General features: G+C 40.9%; 1 protein-coding gene across 1 annotated transcript; it reads right to left on the bottom strand.

The window, feature by feature from the left end:
* Nucleotides 1-4902: 4902 nt before the first annotated feature.
* Spp1 (secreted phosphoprotein 1) lies at nt 4903-10989 on the bottom strand. The gene is made up of 7 exons (XM_021162825.3): nt 10884-10989; nt 9709-9776; nt 9565-9603; nt 8391-8471; nt 7857-7898; nt 6423-6704; nt 4903-5726 (listed from the first exon to the last, which is right to left on the bottom strand). The coding sequence occupies exons 2-7, from the start codon at nt 9760-9762 to the stop codon at nt 5337-5339; spliced, it is 888 nt and encodes a 295-aa protein (XP_021018484.1). The 5' UTR covers nt 9763-9776; nt 10884-10989; the 3' UTR covers nt 4903-5336.
* Between the last annotated feature and the right edge of the window lie 15187 nt (nt 10990-26176).

Below are 26176 nucleotides of genomic sequence, written 5' to 3'. Positions count from 1 at the left end.
ACACACACACACACACACACAAATTAGCCTTTTCCCAGTGACTCTGTCCAACTATCAGCTTAGCATTCCTTTTCCAAATCCATCACCCTTTGGTCGGTGATCCTGGAGCTGGATCCTGCAATACACTTGCTCTGCCAACTGGCACAATGACACTTTGTCAGTAGAGGGCACTGGAGGGACACTGCAGAACTAACTAGCTCTGTCTGTCCCCGGTGTCCTTGTTCTTAAAGCAAGGCTGGTTGCCTCTTAGACACAGCATCCAGCAGTGCGCACTGGAGCACCCGCCCCCAGAAGCCCCGCCAGCCTCAGTGTGCTGAAGCCCTTTTGTCAGCAGACTGTTAGCTTCAGCCCACCAGCTGCCAACCAGCCCTGAAAAAAACCCGAGTAAACTTTTCTGCTCATCTGCTGGACTGCAGCTACAACCTTTCTAATGAGGACTTTTAGGGAAGAGATACTTCTTTGCAAATTGTCCCTTATATGGGTATTCCCATTCCTATGGTTATCATTAAGACTAAGTTCTGTATTCTATTAACACCTTCTTTCTGGTAATTAATTTTTGGTATAACAGTCTCCCTGTACAAATGGGTTGTGTGATTTCTACCCCCTGCATAAACCCTGTATAATGGGGAAACAGAATGGTCTTTAATTGTACCAGAATTCAAAGTTCTGATTGTGGGGTTAAGTTGATGAGGCCCTTGAATTTCAGCATGTGCTGATAGGAAACAGGCTGCTTGCATTCTATGGTATGTGGGGATGACACAATTAACTTGTGATTGTTAGGGGTTGGCTGTGATGGCAAGAGAAGTGAATACACCAAGAAGCCATGAGTCGCTTCAGTTAACCACGGATGTCACAGTGATAAGGGGTTGTAGTTTTATACCCTAAGTGGTATTCCACACCATCTCTACCATACAGTAATCTCCACATGAGTCTGGGCTATGTCTGACCTTAATATTTTGTTTCATGGATGTTTAGGTACCAGTACTACAATGCTTTTAGAGAGTGTGTATGTATGTGTGTGTGTGTCTGTGTGCATTAGAGGAGGAGATAAGGAAGGCAAATTATTCCTTACTTCTGTTGCTTCCTTCTAGAATTTTTCATTATATTTTTATGTGTTATTTTCCACATCAACAAAAATTAGCCTTCATAGTCCTAGGGGAAACATTTAGTTTTATTTATTTATAGGATTTATTTTTTTGTGTGTGTCTATGTATGTGTGCTTGCATGTGTTTATGTGTACCATGTATGCTCAGTGCTTTCAGAAGCCAAGAGAGGTTGAGTCATGAAACGTTGTGAGCTGCCTCGGTGGTCTCGGTTCTGGGAACCGAACCCAGGTCCCTAGTTTTGTTTTTTATTGAAATAATATTCTATTTTATATTGCTCAGAGGAAATCAACATATTTTGGGGTTTATAAGTCCCATACAAAGAAATGCCACCTCTCTGTTCAATCATATCATTTTATCATTCTTCCCTTCTTTCTTTTCCTTCTTTCCTTCCTCCCTCCCTTCCTTCCTTCCTTCCTTCCTTCCTTCCTTCCTTCCTTCCTTCCTTCCTTCCTTCCTTCCTTCCTTCCCCTAAACCTTCCCTATGCTACCTCTCTGTCTCTTTCTCTGTCCCTGCCTCTCTCTCTCTCCCTCCCTCCCTTCCTCCTTCTCCAACTCATGGCTTGTTGTTATAAATGAGTGTTATCTCTCTCTCTGTATTCCTAAACATATAAATACAGCCTCCTCAGTCGCTATAATGTTAATTGTATGTATGGTTTCGAGGCTAATCTAATATTGGATAACTGACCCCAGGGCTCTTCTCTGGGGACGGTGATCTCTCCTGCCTTCTGTGTTCCTTAGTTACATGCAGTTCTTTGGTTATCATTTAGGGGCCATGAGATTCCCCCTCCCATGTTAGCGAGTCTGTCTGAGGGTGTTGCCAGTGTTCAGGGCTTGTTTAGGCAGCCATGCTGATGAGAGTTCATGGGTACAGCTTCCCTGACGTTTCTAGGAGACACCTTCTTACAGCAGATTTCCTGGTGCTCCAGTTATTGCAATCTTTCTCTCCTCTCTTCCTCCATGATCCCTGAGCCTTAGGTGCAAGAATTGCATTATAGATGTATCAGCTGAGACTGGGTACCACACAGACACAGTCATTGTTTTGCATTTTTGTAAGTTGTGGTTTTCTATAGTGGTCTTCATCTATACCCAGGAAGATGTTTCTTTGATAGAAAGTTAGATTTGTAATTATCTGTGGGTTTAAGAACACATAGTTAGAATGTTCTTAGGGATTGTGTTGGTTTAGTAAAGTAGCAGGTGTAGGTTACCCCTCAAGATCCATGACTTCACTAGTCCTGTTTAACTGGTTAAGTTTCTAGTATCGAGCAGGATTTACTTCTGTGTGAGTAGGCCTTCGGTCTAAGTAGAGAGCTATTTGTTACTGTCAACATATGCTCACCACTAGTTCACCCTTAGTGATACTGTGCCACGCTGGTTGTTATTTTAGTTCACAGGCTGCTACGACTACTCCAGTGCAGTCTACTTGGTAGGCCTAAAGCCTGAAAACAGTCATGATGCAAAGGGTTTCATGGAAACAGCCTCCTGGAAACTTGGCATTCTCATAGCCCATATACTCAAAACCTGTCCCCGTGTTAGTCTGGTGTTTGGATCCGTGTGCTCTCTTTCAGTATTGTTTTATTATAAGTGCCTTTAAGGATTGATTTTCACATAGCTAAGCCTCCACCAGTGTTCCAATGGTTCCTAGAAAATCCTTGAAGCCAACTCTGAGCTTGGAATTCAGTAAGAATGTTTTCTATTCAGTAACATTCAAATTTACCTCTAGTAGAGACAGTGAAACTAATTAGGCATTACTATTTACTCGAACAGAGCTAGAAAAGCTCAGGGCTAGTCTACATAGTAATTACTTGGGACAATAGCTGAGTCACACCCAAACACAGATATACACTATGGCCTAGGAAATAGGTGGGCTGTTGCTTGAAAGAGTTAGTGGAAGGGAATTTCCCTGGTTCAGGTTTCTTCACTAGGCCCAGAGAAATAGCATAATCAGGTATTTACTAAAGAACCCCTGGTGGTGGGTTTAAGAATAGACTAGCATTGCATCAGAGCATTCACCTGGCTCCAGTGTTTAGATGATCTTTTTAATTAAGTGGTAAATGCGGCCTGGCTCCCATCATCTTTTGGGGTATGCATTCTTTTTGTTTTGTGTCAGTGTAACTTGGCGGATGTGTTCGCCTAAATTTCTTGTTTTTCTTCTGTATTAAAAGTCTGGTGTTCGTTTGGACAGAATACATTCATATCCAGCACACTCTCTCGTGTCTCTGTCTGTCAGTTCTTGCCAACTCCATGTCCACCTGCCAGAACCCCTGATTCCCACGGATTGAGGGGGGCCGACTGAACCTGGTCCATGGCAACAGGCCATCATGGCTTTGCATGACATTGCTTCTGTCCCTTGGAAGCTTGCATGGTACCTTCTGGCTTAAGAGCCAGTCCTTAGGGAGGAGGCTTTCAGGTCAGCTCCAGCTCAACTGGCTGCGTCCTGTGTCTGAAGTACATGGTGCCCTCCAAAATAGGGACTTTTTTATCTTCAACCATTGGAAGGCGACCAAGGGCCACAGCAATAACCTATGTTTTTTTTTTGTTTTGTTTGTTTGTTTTGTTGGTTGGTGGGGGGGTGGCGTCCCTTGGATCATCCTGATCAATAACTCAAAGGAAGTTTCTTGTGCTTAGGCTTGAGGATTTGATAGTCTGTAGTTCTCACGGAGAGCATTGTCAGCCCAGATGGGAAATTTTCACTTAAACTAACTCTCTCTCTCTCTCTCTCCAGGTGTGTGTCTGTATGTGTACATGTGTATGTTTGTGTGTATATGTGTGTCTGTATGTGTCATGTGTGTATATTTGTGTGTGTGTGTTTGTGTGTGTATGTGTGTAAGTCTGTGTGTGTGTGTGTACATTACATATAATTATATGAAGGTAGATAGTAATAGGATTCTTTATGACCTTTGCAGACATCCTCACTGGTATTATACCTACTTCCTTTTGGATTTATCTCAGCCCCTCCCTAATCACTGTAGCCTGGCATCCACGTCCCTATTGCTCCCCCAACATTCCATTTCCCTCTTTACTTTCCTGGTTTCTGCAGTTACTCCAGACTATGTATTTACATCTGAAGCCTTGGAGCTAGGAGCCACAGATAGGCACCCATAACATTCATTTCTCTTGGTTTGGATCACCCCTCAATACTTTCTTTTCTAGTCTCATTCACCTACTTGCAAATCTCATGATTTCATTTTTCCTTTAAAGCTGAACAGCATCCTATATACTGTATATTTGTGTCATATTTTCATTATTCATTTGTCCGTTGAAGGATATTTAGATTGTTCCCATGATTTCTAGAAGGGATATCTAGTTCTAAAGACTAAAGTCACATGTGGCACTACAATATTTCTGAAAGTTCATATTTGGATGAAACTGAGAACGTTGGTTTTCAATTGAAACACACACACACACAAACACGCACAAACACGCACACATTCTTACCTAAGAATTACTAGAATAGCTAGAAGACAGACACAAGGTTCCATTAGGGCAAGAAAGCCACACATTTACTGAGCAAAGATGATAGAAAACATAAACAATCAACTTTTAATTCCATTCAAGTTTCAAGCTTTTGCTCACTCTTATATTAATTAGTATATGTCATACTTAGGTGAGAACACTTCCTGAGGGAGCCTTGTGGGTTCTGGCTGCCGTCAACTCCCAGGTAATCTGTGTTCCTCTGACCATTAAAACCCTAAATGGCTTTAACTAAATTGGGCATGTCTATTGAAATGGTTATATTTTAGACATTACAAAATAATTTTGAGAAACTTATAAAGAATAATTGACACCATCAGACTCCTTACATTCAAGATACAAGGTTTATTCACACCAACAAAAAATAATCACAACAAAATATATGCTAATTATAAAACTAAAAGGGTATAGTGACATAAACTGTTACAGTCTCTCTTTTAATTCTGCTTGTTTCAGTAAATTTACTTGTTTCTACATACATTTTATTCATAAAAGAATAACAATCATTAAAATGCAGTGGCCGTTTGCATTTCTTGTACAGAAAGAACAGAAGCAAAGTGCAGAAGCTTTTGGTTACAACGGTGTTTGCATGAAACAACAAACTAAGCTAAGAGCCCAAAATATTACCTCTCTCTTTCTCTACATACATATATCCACTGAACTGAAAAATGAGCAGTTAGTATTCCTGCTTAACCCTCACTAACACTTTTTCTTGTTTTTACTTAATACAAAGTAAGGAACTGTGTTTTTGCCTCTTCTTTAGTTGACCTCAGAAGATGAACTCTCTAATTCATGAGAAATGCGGAATTTCAGATACCTATCATCTTCCTTACTCTTAGGGTCTAGGACTAGCTTGTCCTTGTGGCTGTGAAACTTGTGGCTCTGATGTTCCAGGCTGGCTTTGGAACTTGCCTGACCATCGATCACATCCGACTGATCGGCACTCTCGTGGCTCTCTTTGGAATGCTCAAGACTGTGTGTTTCCAGACTTGGTTCATCCAGCTGACTTGACTCATGGCTGCCCTTTCCGTTGTTGTCCTGATCAGAGGGCATGCTCAGAAGCTGGGCAACAGGGATGACATTGAGGGACTCCTTAGACTCACCGCTGTTCACGTGAGAGGCGAGGTCCTCATCTGTGGCATCGGGATACTGAATCAAGAACAAATTGAAGAATTATATAAACAGCCAGGAAGAAGAACATCATAATGCTTTGATCTCTAACTTTTAGGTCAAACTGTACTGAATATTTTTAAAATTTTGACTGAAGAAAAATAATATTAGGGTGTACTTTGTATTTCACCAGTCAGCTTCATATCAATCATTTCTTGTTTAATAGGGATATCATCTTTGTGTGTGTTAAAACCTATAAGGTTCTATCTCTGATGAAAAGGCATTGAGCGTTAAAGTTAAACTGAACAGTAATGCCAAGGCTACATCTAAGCCGGACTCCTGAAAAAGTTCATTGTAACAGTGACTTTACAATTCCTCTCACCCACTTAGCTTCCATTATATATGACCATTTTATATATATGGCCATTATATTTAACATATAATTGCTGTTTTCCAAAGTAGCTATTTAATAACATAAATTGCTCTTAAATATTGCTAAGACTTTGGATATGGAAAGACGAAATTGTGTGTGATAGGTAAAATTAAAAAGACATCACACACACTTTTAAACAGGACCATTAAAATAATAATAAAAAAAGCTCTGTATTCAAAGGTCATACAGTAGATTTCATATAAATGCACAGTGTTTGATGAATAGTGAGTGAATCTGCAGACTCTGGTTTCCTAGAAGTGAGATCAAGCCATAGCCCTTCAACATGTCTGTTCATCATTTACCTGTTCATCAGAAACCTGGAAACTCCTAGACTTTGACCTCAGTCCATAAGCCAAGCTATCACCTCGGCCGTCGGGGACATCGACTGTAGGGGCGATTGGAGTGAAAGTGTCTGCTTGTGTACTAGCAGTGAAGGTCTCATCAGACTCATCGGAATGGTGAGATTCGTCAGATTCATCCGAGTCCACAGAATCCTCGCTCTCTGCATGGTCTTCGTCGTCATCGTCATCGTCATCATCGTCGTCCATGTGGTCATGGCTTTCATTGGAATTGCTTGGAAGAGTCTAAATCACAAAGCAAGTTGGCTCAGTAAATTAGCGCTCGGGTTTTAGACTACAATAGCTTCGTTGAAACATTTTAATTGAATTTCAAAGTCTTTGTGTTTACAATACAGTCTATGGTTTTAAGCTAATGAAATAGTCCTTTTGTTTGCTTTTTAACACACAAACAAATGAAATAACATTCTGAGGCACTTTTTTTGTCTTTTTAATAAAATATCACTTTCTTAGATATTTTCAAGTCAAACTTATAAGTAAAGCATTCATATTGATAACACAAATTACCTTGTAAATAGCGTACATTATTAACTTACTAAATTCAAAAAATTGCTAGATTTTCTTTAATCTGAAACATAATTCCCTAAGACATCAGATCATCTGTATATTAATATAAAGATCAAAATCTATAATTGCCTCCCTATTATCACAGGCAGTTAAGAAATGGCTCTGTTATACATGGCTGTACAAACTGTAGCCAAAATCCATATAGTGAACTAGAGATTAAAGTCTATTAATCTATAAATCTACAAAGGTTATGGTTCTTTTGATCTAGTTTTTCTTATCATAAATTGTCTCTATGTTAAATTTAATCTTGAGGGAAATTTTTTTATTTATTTGCTCAGCAAATAAGGAAAGAACACTTATTAAATAATCTTTAATATTATCAACAAAAACACTTTAAAATATCTTGGCTTGGCTAAGCATTGATGATATAGTCATCAAATATTAGTTAAAATATTGTAAACTTCTTTTCGTAATTTCATATTTTACAAGAGACTTAAAGTTTCAAATAGCAGTGGCGCACGCCTTTAATCCCAGCACTTGGGAGGTAGAGGCAGGCGGATTTCTGAGTTCGAGGCCAGCCTGGTGTACAAAGTGAGTTCCAGGACAGCCAGGGCTATACAGAGAAACCCTGTCTCGAAAAAAAAAAAAAAAAAAAGTTTCAAATAGCAGGCACGAGTAGGCACTTTCTGTAACACTAAACTTCTCTGAAGAGCCTGTGTATTTTGGTGATGAATGAACACAGAGCCCCTCTAAGCAAGCTTTTGAATGGAGATTTACTTGGATGCTTCCTAAGGGACTGGCAATCTGAAGAGAATGATGCCATGGCTTCCTTGGTGTCTCTAAAAGTAGGTCTCAGTGACTGTGAGAACTTACTTCTTGCTTAAAGTCATCCTTTTCTTCAGAGGACACAGCATTCTGAAAAAGGAAGGTCACCTATCAGTACCCAACATACATGATCAGCTGCTTAATTCTAAAGTTACCCTTTTCAACCTAATGCAGGTGTCATATTCAGCCTGCCAGATGATACAATAGATACAAAGGCTACAATGGATGCAAAGTATCCATTGGTCCTCTAGACACTCACTTACCTCTAAGCAAGAAGCTCCGGCTACCTAGCCTGTATGGCTTGATTAGTAGCTGCTCATCAGCAGTTTAGGGTTTTGTTCATTTATTGTTTGTTTACTTTATTTTTTGTGTGTAACTGTTTTGCTTGCATGTGTAGTAGTGTACCATGTATCTGTTGAGCCCCGAAGAGATCAGAGGACTACAACAGACCCCTGGAATGGAGTTAAAGAAGAATGTGAACTAATATCTAGGTGCTGGGAACTAAACCCAGGTCCTCTGCAAGAACAGCTCTGCCATCAATCCATCCCAGCTGTTCAGTTTTGAGAAATTAAAACACAATACCTGTGGCGCAAGGAGATTCTGCTTCTGAGATGGGTCAGGCACCAGCCATGTGGCTATAGGATCTGGGTGCAGGCTGTAAAGCTATTTCAAAAAAAAATAATAGCATTTGCTATTATTAAAAAAAGAAACACAGAGCTCTGTAAGCCATAACCTTAACATGAATGAGTGCTCATCTTCAGGAGTATATTCTTAAAGGCTTTTTAATATTTTCTTCTGCTCCTACATCGCTGAAATTCTAGAAAACTGACTTTTGAGCTTTTCGGCTACATCCTAAATCCCATTTGATGACTTGTACTGTTACTTCTTTAAAAATGCATCCTTGTATTTAAAAATATTTCTCTTGTGACATTTTAAAGTACTAGTTATGGTCTTTTTCCTGTATGGAAATGTAAACTCTCCCATCTTGTTATTGTAGTTGAGCACCTGTCTTCTCCAGACTGTTGGAAGACAGGCAGCCCCACCACCATCTCACACATTCTGTGCACAAGTGCTTCCCTGACTGTCTTTGCTGAGCAATGAAGCTGCAATGACGCTCTACACTGGCCTTTGTTCTGTTCATCTGGACCTGAACTCTGTGTGCCTTTTTGTCCAAGCACACGGTCTGTGTTACACCAGCATATTGTTACCTATGTGGAGGCACAGGTATGCCAATGCTGCTGGTCTTAGGTTGAAACATGTAAAGGTACTGGTTTGGTTTTTGTTCTCATTTAGGAAAATGAGGTCTAAAGTCAGCTAATATGCACAATAGATCCAAACAGCGCAAATGGACTTTTCTTTTCACGATTGACTTGGGTGTTATTGTAAATATCATAGTCATATGATCAGCTCCAGCTGTCATCTGAGTGACCTTCTAAAGTCAGCCTGCAGGATTTTCCAAGCATGCTGACTCAGGAAAGCACCAGCCACTCAAGGTCCTGTGACCTGCTTTATGTAAGTAGCAATAGTCTAGAACGTGCTTTTATTATATTAAAAATCTAATTATAAGAGAGTCTGTTTAATAAAAACAATGGCCAATTTGGTACTGTCTCTGTCTATAATACATAGTAAGTATTTTGAAATACACAGGCCTAATTATATAGATGAATAAAATGGCAACAAAAAAACTGCTGTTCCTAGCAACCTTTGCGACACTGGCGAACAATCTTCGTTAAATGATCAACCCCGAGGTGCTTACCATCTTCTCCTCTGAGCTGCCAGAATCAGTCACTTTCACCTTTAAGACAGAAAAGTGACAAGTGACAAGGAAATGCGTGTGAGTGTGGTAAAGCTAAAATTCATTTATTTTCAAGAATTCTCTCTAAGATTCAGCTGTACTCACCGGGAGGGAGGAGGCAATGCCAAATAGGCAAAAGCAAATCACTGCCAATCTCATGGTCGTAGTTAGTCCTGCAACATATTTTATGAGGCACAGTTGATGTCTTGTCAGGTTCAAACAAACTCTTGGCACCACTAGATCACCACCAAGTCACCAATAATTTATGGAATCTTTCTACGTCTCAGAGAAAATTTCAGTGAGTCAATATTTGTGTGCCTTTTCTACCTCTCCACCTCTCATCCTTAGCAAGGAAAAGGCCAATTTCCCAACTCTATTCATCCAAACTTTACGTCTGAAGTCTCAGAGCTTATGCCCCCGCTATCTGATGTCTCTAGAGCGCCACACCAAGATTTGTTTCACAGTAATCTAGTAATTAAAGCAACGAACTACCGTGAGAGTACTTTCTGCAAGGAAGAAAAAGAGAAAATAGAATGATAAAAGAAAATTGCTTTTTCCATTTGCATTTCAAATGTGATTTTAACTTACATTATACAAAGCTGAAAGAAACAAAGATATCTTTGAATTTGAGTAAGATGTTCTATTTGGACTAATAATAATAATAATACACTGAGAGCAGGCAACAGCTTTTCTGTGCATGTTGATGAGTCTGTGTTATCACACAGGGACCTTAGTGAAAACTGTAAAAGCCAAGTGCAGAAGCGAGAAATTAAGGAAGGTTCTCTTTTGAAGTGAGACAGTTTTCTAAAAATAACTGTATCTGGTTTATATTAATATGGAGGATCCTCCTTTACTGGTCTCCACAGTCATCCAGCCACTTTAAAATGATGCAGACATTTGTTCCAAAGATACATAGAACTTTACAATGTGTGTGTGACAGGAGAGAGAGGGAGAGAGGGAGAGAGGGAGAGAGGGAGAGAGGGAGAGAGGGAGAGAGAGAGAGAGAGAGAGAGAGAGAGAGAGAGAGAGAGAGAGAGAGAGAGATTACTAGCAGATCTGTCTGTCCTTTAGAGGACCAACTAGATTTATTTTAACTTCTACATCCAACTGACTTTGAAAATACCTGGAAACCTGCAATGTACCTGACCAGCTTATTCAAAAAGACCAGAACAGCACGAGTCTGACTAACAAATACTACTACTGTTAAAAGAATGTTCTCTGGACTCACCCTCAGAATTCAGTCAGGAGAACTGCAGCCTCATGGGCCACTGCAGGCTTACCTTGGCTGGTTTCCTCCGAGAATGCCTGCCGCAGAAGACTGCAAACCCAAGCAAGGATGCTCCTTCAGTGTGAGCTGCTGGTGGCTCAGACCTCCCAGAATTTAAATGCTAGTCCAGACAGTCTCCACCAATCAGGAGGTGGAGTGATGTGTCATGAGGTTTTTGCCACTGCCCGGCCCACCTGTTCCTACACTTCCTCCTCTGGTTTTGTGGTTAAAAAAAAAAAGGAAGCAAAGGAAACACACACAAAGCCTTACCGAGGAACGATGTCATTAACTCCCCCTTTCATTTATAGACTGCATTTAGAATCCCGGAAGAGCATCAGGGATCCACAAGGAGAGGAAGAGTAAGTCACCCTCACAGAGTCTTTGCTTATAGTTACTGAATTAGTAGAAAAACATCAATGGGGATGAAAGGTATGGAGTCTCCTATCTAAGTTACAGATAAAGGCCACATGGATACACAATTTGATTCTCTCAGACTTACTTAAGTCTAGAAAACTGCTGTCTCGGCAGAACTTGCAGACCCTCCCTTTTACCTTTGTATTCGGTAGCTTAGGTTGGCTGGGCCACAGTGGCTCTGTTTTGTATTCCCGAAGATCACCATGAGTTTGAGGCTAGCCTCTGCTCCACACTGTGTTCCAGGTCAGTTGGGGCAACAGAGAGTGAGACCCTCTCACAAAAGAAACAAAACCTCACAACAAAATGAAACAAAGTAACATCTCAGTTTTGACACTTGAACTATGCAGCTGCTTGCTCTTTGTACAAACCACACAGTGACCCTGAATTCCTCTCCTGCCTCCACTGACCTTTAGAGACGTGAACCTCGTTGCTCTGTTGGAGCAGCTGGGAGTGATGGTTCTGATGGTATCTAAACTATAATGGCCATATAGAACAGAAGAGGTGGTTACTACAGATAGAGCCTGCCTAAGCAAGCAGTTTGTGAGACCGGAATGCTTGCTGGGTGGGGAAGCTGCAGGAGACAGACTGCCTTTCAGTCCTTCTGTAAGCAGTGCCCAGTGTGACCTTGGGCAAGTCACTTAGCCTATCTACAGGACAATGGATTAGTGTAAGTACAGTTGATAGCACTTCACATTTTGCAATGCTCCTTCCCCCACACGTTAAAGAACGTGTATATTTTAACTATTACAGAAATCTTCAGCAGAGGCAAGGAGCTGTAATTTGTAACGCCTTTGAATCGATCTTTAAGCTGTACACGTTAAAGGGTACACTGAATATTTTTTTTAAAGACACAGCTTATATTTCTGAATTATCTTTTTTGAGTTCCTGGAATATATACGGTTGGCTACTTAAAATGATTTTAAAATTTGTATTAACAAACGTTACTGAATAGTTAAGAGGTATTCAAATGAGATAAAATTGTAGGTGAAGCAGACTTCTTTAAATATTTAATACTGCCCTGCAGTTTCTTCCTTTCTTCTCCCGAAATGGAGAACCCAGGCTTATCACCCTACATCTCCCGTGTAAGAGACATGCAGAAATTGAGATTACAGTTAAGTCAAACCTTTGTTGTATTAGATATTAGTGCTACTTGCCAAACCCTGCTTTTAATATTAAGATAGATTAAGGAATCTACAGAGTTAGAGTAAGTAGCACAAAACTGTTTTGAGCATTTGGGTTATCTCTTGATAGATGTGTTCTAAATGAATTGATATTATTACTTTGAAGGTCCTTAGCACACACTTTATTAAGATGACTCCTATGACTATCAAATATAAATCACACAGGTTTTTAACGTTGTAAAAACAGACTCCTTATTTCTTAAAACAAAAACAAAAACCATAAAAACAGACTCCTTATTTCTTAAAAACAAAAAAACAAAAAACAACAACAAGCGTTTTTGCCCTTTAAGCACAACACCCACCGGTGTTTGTGTTTTCAGTGTTGTTCAGGGAAATTCCACAAATCCTAAGGCAGCAAGCCGTCCACAGGGTTCACTGCAGTTTACTCTGCGCCCACAGGAATGATTCAACACGAATTAGGGAGGTATAGGAATAGATTTTGCTGGAGCTGCGCCACCTCGGGCTGAACCATATGACCCTTCCAGGACTCCTTTTCATTCTAACTCCCAAGTGCCACACGATGGCAGCATTTCTAGAAAGGGCAACAGACAGCCCTCAAAGGCTTCGAAGATTTTCTGAATGCATCCTTAGAGGCCGACTGTATGCACCCTGTTTCCCAGAATGCCGAGTAAGGAAGTATTTCTCAGCAATGACCCAGTTGGCAACCAGGGCCAGGGACCCTGAGAACCGAAGCACCTCTGTCCCGCTCTGTTGATGCCTTCAGCAATCCCATTGCGACAGGACTGTCTGCTTCCCTCTTCCTACACTCATACCAGCGACCTTGAGGATGAGGCTTTGCACTGGGAGCAATTCTGCAAAGCAGAGGACAAAAAAAGCTCTTCTAACTCGAGGAGGCACGCGCTTTTGCTTTCCGAATTCAACTATGCTGCTGAAATTTTCCCTGAGTGGGATTTTCCAGTTGTTTAGAATTCACACATTAAACAATTTAAATACAGCACTGTTAGTTAGCTCTTGTATTTCTGAGTCTCAGGTTCAGCTAACAGTTGGTAGATAGGAGCAAGAGTTTAAAATGCCCAAAGTCTTTGTAAATCTTGTCAGTGGAAATAAAGAAGTTTAGTTGCAAAGGATAGTTTGTGATCTTAAAATGTAAATACTGTAAGAAGTTAGATAGAAACATAAAGGATATTGTTATTCTCTTGTTTACATAAAAATTCCCACACCACTGGAAAAGTTAAATGTTTAATGCCACTTAAGTTGACATTCACCTTATCTGGAAGTTTGTAATTAGATTCTATATAGTACAGCTTTCTCAGCTACATATATTCATTTTGTCCCCAAATAAAGATTCAGATGTCTTGGAATTGTCTTGCCAGCATAACTAACCTGTCAGGAGTTTAGTCTATGGAAAGGAGACATTATTCATTAAAGGGTGAGATTTTTAGATTCAGAAATGAAAATAGTATGTTTTACAAAGACCATTAAGAAATAATATAAATTCTTTTGTCCCATTGTTAAATGCTATAGACAACAAAATTCACCTCTGAGAAGGTGGTCTTATAGAAGGTGATCTTATCTTATAGAAGGTGGTCTTATAGAAGGTGATCTTATCTTATAGAAGGTGGTCTTATAGAAGGTGATCTTTTCTTATAGAAGGTGGTCTTATAGAAGGTGATCTTATCTTATAGAAGGTGGTCTTATAGAAGGTGATCTTATCTTATAGAAGGTGGTCTTATAGAAGGTGATCTTTTCTTATAGAAGGTGGTCTTATAGAAGGTGATCTTATCTTATAGAAGGTGGTCTTATAGAAGGTGATCTTATCTTATAGAAGGTGGTCTTATAGAAGGTGATCTTTTCTTATAGAAGGTGGTCTTATAGAAGGTGATCTTACATGGGTAATCATTAATTTTGAACTAAAACAAATGAACAAAATTGACCTTAAAGCTCAGGATATGTTACAGAGGGGGAAAAACCCTCACTGAATTGATGTCTTTAATTTATATGTTTTAGGGCACAGAAAGGTTTCACTGTGATATTCATGCATGTATATGATTACACATTCTTATTCTTTCTCCCCAGACTTTCTCTTCTCTCTTTCTCTTGTCACCTTTTGTTGGCCCCCCAATCAGTCTTCCCTTCTGGTTGCATAATAAGTAGCATCAACTCCATCACTCTCCATCTTATCTCACTGCTTCCTTCAGACTTCTTTCTCTTCTCTCATGGTCATACACACAGACACACAAATACGTACACACAGATACATAGACACAGACACACAGACACACAGACCCATAGACACCCACACATGTACACACATGCATACACATGCACACATACACAGGCACACACACAAACACATACACACAGATACACACACAGACACACACACACACAGAAACACACAAATACGTACACACAGACACATAGACACACAGACACATAGACACACACACAAGGCACTGATGCACTGTGAATAGCATTGCAGGAAATATGAACTGAAGATACTTCTGTGTTGTGTCAGCTTGAGCATATAGCATATCTGTGTCATGTGGTCTTTCTACTTTTAGGGGTTTTTGCTTATTTTCATTTTTGAGATAGCATTTCTCTGTGCAACAGTCCAGGTTGTCCTGGAACTTGCTTTGTCAACCAGGATGCCTTCAAGCAAGCTCAGACCTACATCTGTCTGTCTCCCTAGTGCTGGGATTAAAGGCATGCACACCACCTTGCCTAAGTTAATACACTGCAGACACGCCACCTTGCCCTCCTAGATTGCTTGTTTTAGAAGGTCCCATGCTGATTGCTGATTCCTACAGTGGAGTGATTAAACTCATTTATGCTCCCAGCTGTGTAGGAAGGAGCCCTCCTCCTTACTCCTCATTAGTACTTCACTCTCTCTCTCTCTTCCCCACTGTCTCCTTCTAACTCCCTCCTTCCCTTCCTCTTCTTTCTCCTCCCCTTCTTCCTTTTCCTCCTTCCCTTCCTCCTCTTCATCCTCTTCCTCTTTCTCTATTCCTCTTCTTCCCTTACTCCTTTTGACTTTCCTCTCCCCTATCCTTCTCCTCTTCCTCCTCTCCTTCCTCTTCTTTCCTCCTCTCCCTCCCCTACTTCTCCTCTTCCTGCTTCTCTCCTATTCCTCTTTTCCCTTACTCCTTCTGTCTTTCTTCTTTACCCCTCCTCCTCCCCTTCCTCCTCCTCTCTTTCTCCACATCCTTCTTCCTAACAGTGCTTAGGACTGAACCCAAGGAACTAGAGCATCCAACCTTCTCTTCTGATTGGCTTCCTGTTCTACACTGAACAGTCTCGTGCTCCACCATTGAGATACAGCTCCACTTTCTAATATTTATTTATTTATTTATTTATTTATGTGTCATTACTCATAATGGGGATACATTAACGTTCTTCATGTTGAAGTCCCCTTAAAGTAGATTTATTTTCTCAAATGATATATTCCTATACTGACGGGTTGAATACTCGTGAAAATGAAATGACATTTGAAACTCGTGTAGTCACTGGGGTTAAGGAAGTGTGATTGAGAAGGAAACTGTGGGATGTGGGCAGAAAGGGTCATAGTCAACATCTTCTGCCCAAACTGTCACTTAAAGAGCATTGTGGGATTTGACTGGAAAGGAAGTCCCCCTTCTCATCCAGCATCCATCATAGGAGCAGAGAACTTCACACCTATAGCAACAGTGAGGCGGGCACTGGTGAATACAGAGATTCTGTACAGAGAGAGAGGTCTCTGCTTCAGAAAAGAAGATAGCAGCCGCAGGCTCTCATTTGTGCAGACATCCAACCGTATCAATAAGAAATAATGACAGATGTTTTGCAGAATGTATAAAGGGACAGAAACATTCTATGAAATCAATTTAAGAGAATACTTGTTAAAATTTGATGTTTAAGTAATCTTTGGTAGGTAATCCATGGTAAGTTAAAATGAGAATGTGATCATTTTAGTGTAGAACAACAACAACAAAAACAAAACAAAAGAGAAAGAGACAAAATCTGGACCCCAGGAAAGAGGTTAAGGTGGATATTTTCAAGGTCCACTTCCCTAGAGGCATTTTCTTGTTTGCTGTTTGCTGTTGAGGGATGCTGACATTAATATCCCTCTCCCCATACAAATACAGGACACAAATAATTGCAGCACAAGTTTGATTTTTTTCTTTAATGTTTGAATCCTTAATAAAATATAAATTCTATGATATGTTTCTGCAGGTTACATGTCAGCATTCATTCAGTGAATGAATAAATTAATCTTCTATCATAAAATGTCTGTTATTTATATGCAGCACCGGTGATTCCTGAAAGACTTTTCCTGTTGCTTTCATAAAGCCCCATCTTCGCCATCTTTTCAGGATCCCATGGAAAAGAACTCTCACATTGTCTCCCATTTCCTAGAGGATCCTGGGAAATTCCTCCACTGGTTTGTTTCTTGACAGTATTGATCTGGATTATTTCAAAGTCGGTTTCAGCTCTAAACTTCTATGATTTTGTGTTTCTTTTAAGTTTCTGAAAAATACAATATTGACTTTATAATAGGAGGAACGTTTAGGTCACCAGAATAAACTGCAGCTAGATCCAGACGTTCAAACTGAAGAGTAAATTCTGACACAAAGAGTCACTAGTAGACCAATAGCCAGCAAGAAGCTGGAAAGCTGAGATATTTATTCGTAGTAAAATATCATGCATGCTTGCTTGTACTTTGAATGGAGATAAAGTTAAATGAACTATACTATACTATAATACTATTTAAAAAATCAAGCTGGGTGTGGTGGTGCACGCCTTTAATCCCAGCATTTGGGAGGCAGAGGCAGGAGGATTTCTGAGTTCGAGGCCAGCCTGGTCTACAAAGTGAGTTCCAGGACAGCCAGGACTACACAGAGAAAACCTGTCTTGAAAAACCAAAAAACCAAAAAACCAAAAACCAAAAACAAAAAACAAAAACAAAAAAATCAAACTGTGCTTTTATTTCATTTAACACTTCTCTCTCTGTGTATGTGTATGTGTGTGTGTGTATGTGTGTGTGTGCGCACACACATGTGTGAAGTGCATGTGGAGGCCAGAGGTCACATGTGGGTGTTGTTCCTTACAGCTATTTCTTTACTCACTTAGCCATCAACCATATTTTTAAAAGCATGAAATCACTCTCAACAAATGACTTTACTGTCAGTCTCCCATGTGCTGGAAACTATGCTCTGACTTCCCACAATATAGATTTTCTACAGGCGTTTCTCAATGTGGGTCAGATTCTGTTGTCCCACGAGTAGGAGGCTGGAACCAAAGAGGCTGCTGGCCTGTTTCTTTCCTGGAAAGGGAGTCTGTGGCTTCGGGGGCAGCTTTACTGCTGATCAGATGAGGCTTCTGCAGTTGACCACGACCCTGGCTTATTTTAGATCTTGCTTTCTTCACTCCCCTCCTCCCTCCTCCATCCAAGCCCTCGTGGATGTTCAGATAATCCTTTAATTTCACTAACAGCTATCTTAATTTGCATGATAACTTGAGGTTTTTTTTTTTTCCAGATTCTTATACTAGAAGCTCAGTACTATCTCCATCCTGTCTATTGGTGAGGTCTGCTCACTTCTTGAAAATGCATGGCAGGGTTGGGAGATAGCTCAGTTAACACGTGCTTGTCTTTTCAGCATAAAGATCTGAGCTGAGTCCACAGAAACCTCACTGGGGGGAAAAATAAATGAATAGACAAAATAAACAGAGAAAGAAACAAAGAGACAAAGAAGCAAAGACAAAGAAAGCCATCCATCCATCCATCCATCCATCCATCCATCCATCCATCCACTCATGCATCACTGCTCAGCATTGTCGTTCTAGCACTGGGGAGGTACAGACAGTTGTACTCTCAGGACTCTGTCTGCCTTAGCCTGTTTGCTGAGTTCCAGGCCAGTGAAAGACCCTGTCTCAAAAAAATATAGACAGCGCAGGAGGAACAAAGCCTGGACTTGTCCTCTGGCTTCTACATGTGTGTATACTAACACATGTATGTAGACTACTCCATGTATGTTCACTATCCCATATGTACATACTAACACATGTGCATAATACCCCATGTATGCACACTCACACATGTGTGTATATAGCACATGTGTGCATACTACCCCATGTGTACAAACTACCTCATCTATACATACTAACACATATGCATACTAACATATGTGCACACTACCTCATGTGTACACACTAACGCATGTGTGCATGCTACCCCATATGTGTATATTATCCCATGTGTGCATACTACTCCATGTGTGCATACGACCCTATGTGTGCAGACTACCACATGTGTGCAGACTACATTATATGCGTATTGACGAGAGAAATCTCATAAAATGAAAGTGAATAGTTTTGTCTGACAAGCTCAGATCGAATGCAAATGAAAGCTTTGTTTTCCAAGTATGTCCCACAGAAGCGTAATGACACAACAGGACCATGAGCTACACAGCATGAGAACATGTCACTGTACATCTGCTGTGAGTAACCAATGCCACGCACACTCTTGCACACTGTGGGTTGATAGGAACTTCATGCTGAATGCATACTGCAATCACCTTGACTATTTTTCTTGATCCTGCAGAGGTGAACTGTTTATAATTTAACAGAAGCCATAGAGAACGGCACACTCTACAGTTAACCTTGCGTTGCTTCGTCTGAACCCCTTTTCATGCCTAACACAGCCACGGTAGCAGGAACAGCTGCTGTATCAACACTGCATCGTCTTCTAGGAAGTGAGCCTTGAAGCTGTTGTCACTTTCCAACCTTCCTGCATCTTGATGTGGTTAGTTCTTAGGCTGGGATGTGTTTTCACTTCCAGATAGAAGAAACTCTAGTTTTCCTCCTTATCAGCCTCGCAATTTGTCCAAACGAGAGGATCTGAATGCATCTTCAGAAAGTTTAGTGGCAGGAGCAACCTACCGTATGTTGTCTGTTGAACATGGACCTTGGTTTTGGATATCACATGACTAAGATATATGTTTCATTTACTTAGAGAATTTGATATCTATTAGGTAGATGCTGTCTTAATTAATACAACTCTGTGCATGTAATATCACTCCCTCTATAGATTTGAATTTCAAGCCCGTGTGACTAGATTCATGGGACTAAGTCACGAGGCCAGAATGCCACACGGATTTCCTACTTTTTTTTTTTTTTTTACTTTTGCTTCCTGATTTCTAAAATTCATGCAATGTTACCGATATGCTAACTAGGATCTGGTTACCAGCAAATATTGTGTGAGTGGTAAATTCTAGGAAATGTGGAGTATTTTAAAGCAGTCGCCCACCCTACTGTGGGGATAACCATAATTAGAGGAAGCGGTAAGCTAAACCAGAAGCTGTTATGGTTGGGAGCTAGAGTATGCCCTTTTCCTGTGTAGTTCATCGATATCCTCTGACCCTTGTGAGAGATTTTTGGTCTGTGTATCAGAAGTTGGCTGAGGGGTTAGCCAGCATCTCTACGCAGCCTCTGAAGAGCTTCTGTGTGGCTCGGCATCTGCAGGGCTGGTCCACCCACGCGTCTGGGTTGTGGAGGAAGTGGAGGCAGGGCCAGAAAGTGGCCCTTTTCTGCTTGTGCCCATTTCTGAAGCTCCTCAGACTTGAGTTCCACCTTTGTTTTTGTTTATGGAGAACTGGTCCAGACACAAGTCAAACTCTGGCATTGATCTCTAGGAAGGTCTCTCTTAAACACATCTCCTTTCATCAGGTCCCCTTGTAATTAACTTTACATTGTTATGATCTGGTGTTGTGACGTCAGAAATGAAAGTTGAAGATTTTCACTTAAGTCTGTAGTTTCTGACTGGCATGAAAATAAATGCAAAATATTCTGCTTTTCCACTTATGAAAGCAATAAAAATTCTGCACCCGTATTTCTGTATTTCATTTTCCTGAAATACACTGTTTCCAGAGAGCTTTGGTAAGTTGAGGCAGCTGTTGTTCCCAGTGGTCCTGGCATCTATCATGAGTGTAGTACTCATGGGCAGAAGACAACGCCAGCAAATGTCATTGGTTAAGCTTTTCCTCCACCAACCAGAGAATGAGGGAGTACTGGGCTGCCTGGTTGTACATCTTCTACACAAATGATTTAAGTACCTCCAATAAAAGTTTATAAAATATAAGGGAATGTAAGTTATGGATTTGGAAAAAGAAAGCTAAAAATGAACACATTTTTTTATTAAGTGCAGAAAAATATATCTAAAACATATAGTTTGACATATTGGCTCATAAATATTAATTTTATTTCCCCAAATCACCATAATTTTGAAAAAAGGCTAAAAAAGCACCAATTTCAGTTTTAATAGTATGTATTTAAAGTTCTATTTGAGTATTTTTAAAGGAGCTTTTCACAGAAAATGAAAAAATATATTAAAAATAGCACTACATATTCTAAGGCTATGATTCTAGTCCTGGAATTTCCATGCAGAAGAAAGAGGGACTGATGAAGGTGGGAATCTGTGGTGGAAGGTGGGGGAAGGCAGGGTACAGGGTTTGATTCTTGTCTACTATTTTAGCCTAGAACAACTCAAATTCTAGAGGCATAGAAAATCATACATATAGACACAGGTTAAAAAAAATCGATTCAAACAAGAAAGACCGTCCTTGGCAGGGCCGACTCAGTGAGCTCAGGACACAGCTGGAGAATGACACCCCAAGTCAGTGAGCTTCCTTGTGGCCCACTTTAGCCTGGGCATGTTTTTAACTGGGTGCCAGGTTGAAAGACTTCAGCGTCATAATCCCTTTATCTTTACAAAATTATGGAGATTCAGTCATGTGATCAGAGTCAGCCAGGCCTTGGGAAAATACACCTACAACATACATTTTAAAAAGTATTTATTGATTATCTCGTATATTACAAATCTCCATTTCCCCTTCCCTCCACTTCTCCCAGGTCCTCTCTCTCACCTTCCTTCTCTTCCCAGTCCATTCCTCCTCCATTTCACTTCAAAATGGCGCTGGTTTCTGAGGGATATCATCCAACCATGGCCTCTCAGGAAGAACATAATAATGATAACAACAACAACAATAGTGATAATTGCAACAGCAACAACAATAACCACCACAATAATAACTACAACAACAATAATAAAGCCATGCTCTTTGAGAGGGGCAGCAGCTTTGGTTAAGGAGTAGCAGTGATTCACACTTGTAATCTTAGCACTTGGAAGACTAAGGCAGGAGGATTTCTGTAGGTTCAAATCCAGTTTGGGCCACATAGTAAGTTTCAGGCCAGCTTGAGATCCAGAGTGAGACCTTACTCAGAAAAACATTAATTTTAGACATGTTCTTCGTAACAATGAAGTTCAGATCTACAGATATTTGCATAAAGTCATATATAGAAGTCAGTGATTGAAAATACAAATAATCCCACCCAACCACAAGAGAGATGAACTATTTCACAGTGAAAGCACAGAGTGGGGTGAATGGCCCCAAACAGAACAAATTCCCGTAAGGGAGAAGGCTGCCCCGTGACTCATGACCCGGGCTACTGAGGTGTAAAGTGTTACGTATGTTCTTCCCTGGAGCTCTCCTAGCTGACTGCTTCAGCAAAGTTAAACTTTGAATTATTATCCCAGTGGTAACTGCCTCTGGCATCAACTGCGAAGAAGGAAAAGCCTCCATCTAATGCCCCAAGATATGACTGCAATACTACACATTGGCCAGAATCAGCACTGTCACTCTGTACCCTTGAGTTCAGCAGACTCAGGTGAGAATATGTGCCAGTCACCTTCAAGTGATCCAGAATAATAATTATGCACATAACGTAAATAACCCAGTATATTAACTATGCACATGACATTTACCTTCTATAAGGTATTATTAGCTAGGTTTGGTGATGTGCAATTACTACATTGCTTTATATAAAGACCCAGAGCATCCACAGATTTAGAAAGGTTATAGGACCAATATTTTTGAATACCAAGACATGGTTGTGCAGCAGCTATGAGAAGCAAGGGTTCTGAAGTCAGCCTGCCTCAGCCAAAGGCTGCAGTGACCTCTTTAAATATGGCACTTAATTTTTCCTGGGGCTCCTTTGCACTAAGAAAGAGAGAGGGAGAGAGGGAGAGGGAGAGGGAGAGGGAGAGGGAGAGGGAGAGGGAGAGGGAGAGGGAGAGGGAGAGGGAGAGGGAGAGGGAGAGGGAGAGGGAGAGGGAGAGGGAGAGGGAGAGGGAGAGGGAGAGGGAGAGGGAGAGGGAGAGGGAAGAACCAACTGCAGAATGTTGTTAAGATTAAATGATGCATACATATAAAGCTTAGCCAGATGCCTGAGATCTGATAAACACTCAGTTAAAGATGCAGGTTATTATTCTCTCAAATCCGAGGCATATGAGGGCTCGGTGGTCCAGCGTTTGACCAGCATGCACAATATCCTGTGTTCAATCTCCAGCAATGCATAATCGGGGCATGGTGGTACCTACATACCATTAATATCAACACTCAGGGATTGGAGGCAACAGGAGAGAAGCTTGAAGCCATTTGGCTACTTAGAGACTTCAAACCAAGCCAACCCAAGATACATGTGATCTTCTTGCCGAGGGGGAGAGAGAGAGAGAGAGAGAGAGAGAGAGAGAGAGAGAGAGAGAGAGAGAGAGAGAGAGAGAGAGAGAGAGAGAGATATGCTATGCATGCAAGCTTGATATTGATATTGATCCCTGAACCCATGTAAAGGTAGAAAGAAAGAGCAGACTCCATGATATTCTCCTCTGACCTCTACATGCATGTCGTGGCATGACCCCGTCATGATAAATGTATAACAATAATAAATAAATATAAAAAGAAAAAAAAAGCAAACCATGACACATATTATTCAGAGCATGGGTGAAAGCCAAATTACTGAGAGTACACTTAAACATATAAAGCTATAGAACAGATTAAATGAAAGGATTCATGTTTACACCAGGCTTCATCTTACAAGCAAAAGTCACTGACAGCTGATTGACCAAGAGACCTAAGCAGACAGCAGTATATATGCTTAAAGTCAGAACTCCATTGTCTAGTGAATTCTATATATACACTGTGGGGAGAAATGTTCTCCATACGCTCTGAGAGCAGGCTTTGGGAGTAGGGCAAGTGTGTAGCAAATCAGAATTACTACATATACATAAGCAGGATGTTGAGAAATATTAGGTCTGGAACCATGGTTAATACTTAGCTTGTTTCCTTGTCTCCAGAGCGGTTTTGGCTTACTGAAGTCATATGACATCTCTTTACAGATGGAAGATTATGAGCTGTTTATGGCAATGAGCACATGTCCTAACTGGGCAACATCATTTTCCATGAGAAGAAGAAATGAAGCTTTTAAAAATAGATAGAAATCATTTTGTGTAAGCCTGTGGTTTCTCCTCCCTCCCTCCCTCCCTTCTCCCCTCCCTCCCTCTCTCCCTCCCTCCCTCCCTCCCTCCTTCTTTTGCTCCCTTCCTCCCCCTTCCTTCTTTCCTTCTTTCCTTCCTTCCTTCCTCCCAGTGGATGGAGGTTCCAACGGCTACCCCCTACATCTTGAATAGAATGTCCACTCTTTCGCCATCATTGCCGGGGCTCTTGTTTTACAGGAGGCTGTGAATCCTGCTATGATGGTAGTGTTGAGGAGTGTTGGATCCATGCAGAGTTTCTACACAAGAACCCTTGAACTGAAGCATTAGTTGAGAACCACTGAATTGCATTATTTGTACGTGTATTCACATCCAGGGAAACACATAATCATGTATTTACCATTGGAGAAGTTATCATCATACTCTCTCCCTCCAAAATGAGACTAATGTTGATTACCTCAAATTGGTGGGTGGTGTCATCTCTGGCTCATTTGGCTGGTGAGACAAGTTGTTGTGCCATTGTGGGGATGGCTGCACCATCCCCTCTAGGGACAGTTAGAAAGGACAGCATTGTGACCAGGAGCTGATGGGCACTCAGGGTCCATACTGTCTGTGGCTATCTCATAGTGAATCCAGTGATGTGCATGTGTGTGTGTGTGTGTGTGTATGCGAGTGCCTGCATAAATGTGTCTATGTGTGCATGCTTGTGCATGCTTGTGCATCCTTGTGTATGTGTGTGTGCATGCAAAAATGTGTGTGTACTTTATTCTATTAGGGTCTTTAGAGGATCTCATGTACTAATTTCTCGCCTTATCTGAGGATGGTATTGAACTTCTGATCCTCCCAGCTCCACCCCATGAGTGCTGGGATTATATTCGTGTGCCACTAAGACCAGTTCATAGAGTTCTGGTAGAGCCCAGGGGTTCTGGCAGGCCAGTTTAGCATTCTATCAATTGAGACACACCCCCAGCCTTAGTGAAAAAAAAAAAAATGCTAACTCTCCAGCATTTTAAGCTACTGTGCTTTGATGCCAAATCTCCTTCCCTGGAATTTGGAGATAACGGCAGCCTTTGATTGGTGAAAACAACTCAAAGGCCCAGCTATTACCTTTCTCCTGAATGGTCACACCAGTCTCATGAGCTACTGTAGCTGAAAAGGACAGCTATTTCTTCTGCTCTGGTCAAACAATGCTTTGTGTGCAAAAGCCTTCGTGGCTCCTCTGCAAAAGAAGGGCTGCCTTTACCCTATTGCCATGCTTGACATGACCAATTTCACACAGTGGCCCTGTCAGCTGCATGGGGACAGGGAAGAAAGGAAGAAAACAGCATGAAAATAAATGCAAATGAAAACACCCCATCATTGCAGATGACTTCTTTAGAGAGTGTAACAGAAGAAGACTTGTAGAAAGAGGTAATGGGTAAGTCGAAACGTGAAAAATGGGCCAGAGGGCTATAAAGAGAGAACACTCTAAAGAGTGGCTCTCAACATGGAGGTGTGACCCCTCTGGGCATCGTAGAGCACTTTCACAGGTGTTACCTAAGGCCACCTGCATCTCTCAGATGTTTACATTATGATCTGTAACAGTAGCAAAATTACAGTTACAAAGTAGCAATGGAATAATTGTGATTGGGGAATCACTGCAACATAAGGGACTATATTAAAGGGTCCCAAGGGAAAGTCCAGCCAGACTGGAGCCCAGTGAATGTTCTGTAGCAGTAGATAACCTGGCTACTAAATCTAATCTCATTGGTTAAGAACTTTTTAATTAAAAAAATTTATTTTCTGAGAGGAGGAAGGCAAGAATGCTGTGACACATCTTTGGAGACCAGGGGACAACTTTGAGGAGTCTGTTCTCACCTTCTACCTTGTTGAGGCAGGGTCTCTCCTGTTTCCACATCCCTTCTCACTGCAGGAGGCTGGGGTTACATGCCTGCCTCCGCGTCCAGCTTTTCCATGTGGGGATACAGTTGAAGTCAGGCTTTGGTGGTAATCACTTTTACTTGCCGATCCATCTCCCTGGCTCAAAATAGTTTTTAAAATACCACTGTGCCTGGAATGTACTGCTAAGATAGACCTAGTAGATTTACCCATATCTCTTAGACTGTGTTGTGCAATACGGAAACCATTTTTTTTAATTGTTAGCCATAGAAAAGCTTAACTCATAAAAGGGGTTGATGACTAGAGATACTTTTGTTTATACCAGTTTAGTTCTCAATCCATATGAAGTTTGTTACGTTTTAAGAAGTAACTTGGAGCTAAAGAATAAAGTATCTAGCTTATGCAAGCTTTTCAGTATGCAAAGTTAGCCATGTGCTGGTCTCTTTAACTTCCTGCTGAAATAGAAGTCTATCATGACCAAGCAATTGGTCCTGACAGCTTATCCAGGGAGACCTTTCCTGAGCAGAGTTCAGGATAAACAAGTCAACAGCTCACCACAGCTCGTGG

This window comes from Mus caroli, unplaced genomic scaffold (assembly GCF_978045245.1).
Source record: "Mus caroli unplaced genomic scaffold, Mus_caroli_1 scaffold_4, whole genome shotgun sequence".
NCBI classification, from domain to species: domain Eukaryota; kingdom Metazoa; phylum Chordata; class Mammalia; order Rodentia; family Muridae; genus Mus; species Mus caroli.
This window is presented reverse-complemented; position numbering and strand designations above follow the sequence as displayed.

Coding starts and splice junctions, on each gene's coding strand:
- Spp1 (XM_021162825.3), bottom strand. CDS start 9,762: ATGAGATTGGCAGTGATTTGCTTTTGCCTATTTGGCATTGCCTCCTCC. Junction 8,472..9,564: donor GCAGCTCAGAGGAGAAGATG/GTAAGCACCTCG, acceptor TTTTTGAAATAG/CTTTACAGCCTGCACCCAGA. Junction 7,899..8,390: donor AGAATCTCCTTGCGCCACAG/GTATTGTGTTTT, acceptor TTCCTTTTTCAG/AATGCTGTGTCCTCTGAAGA.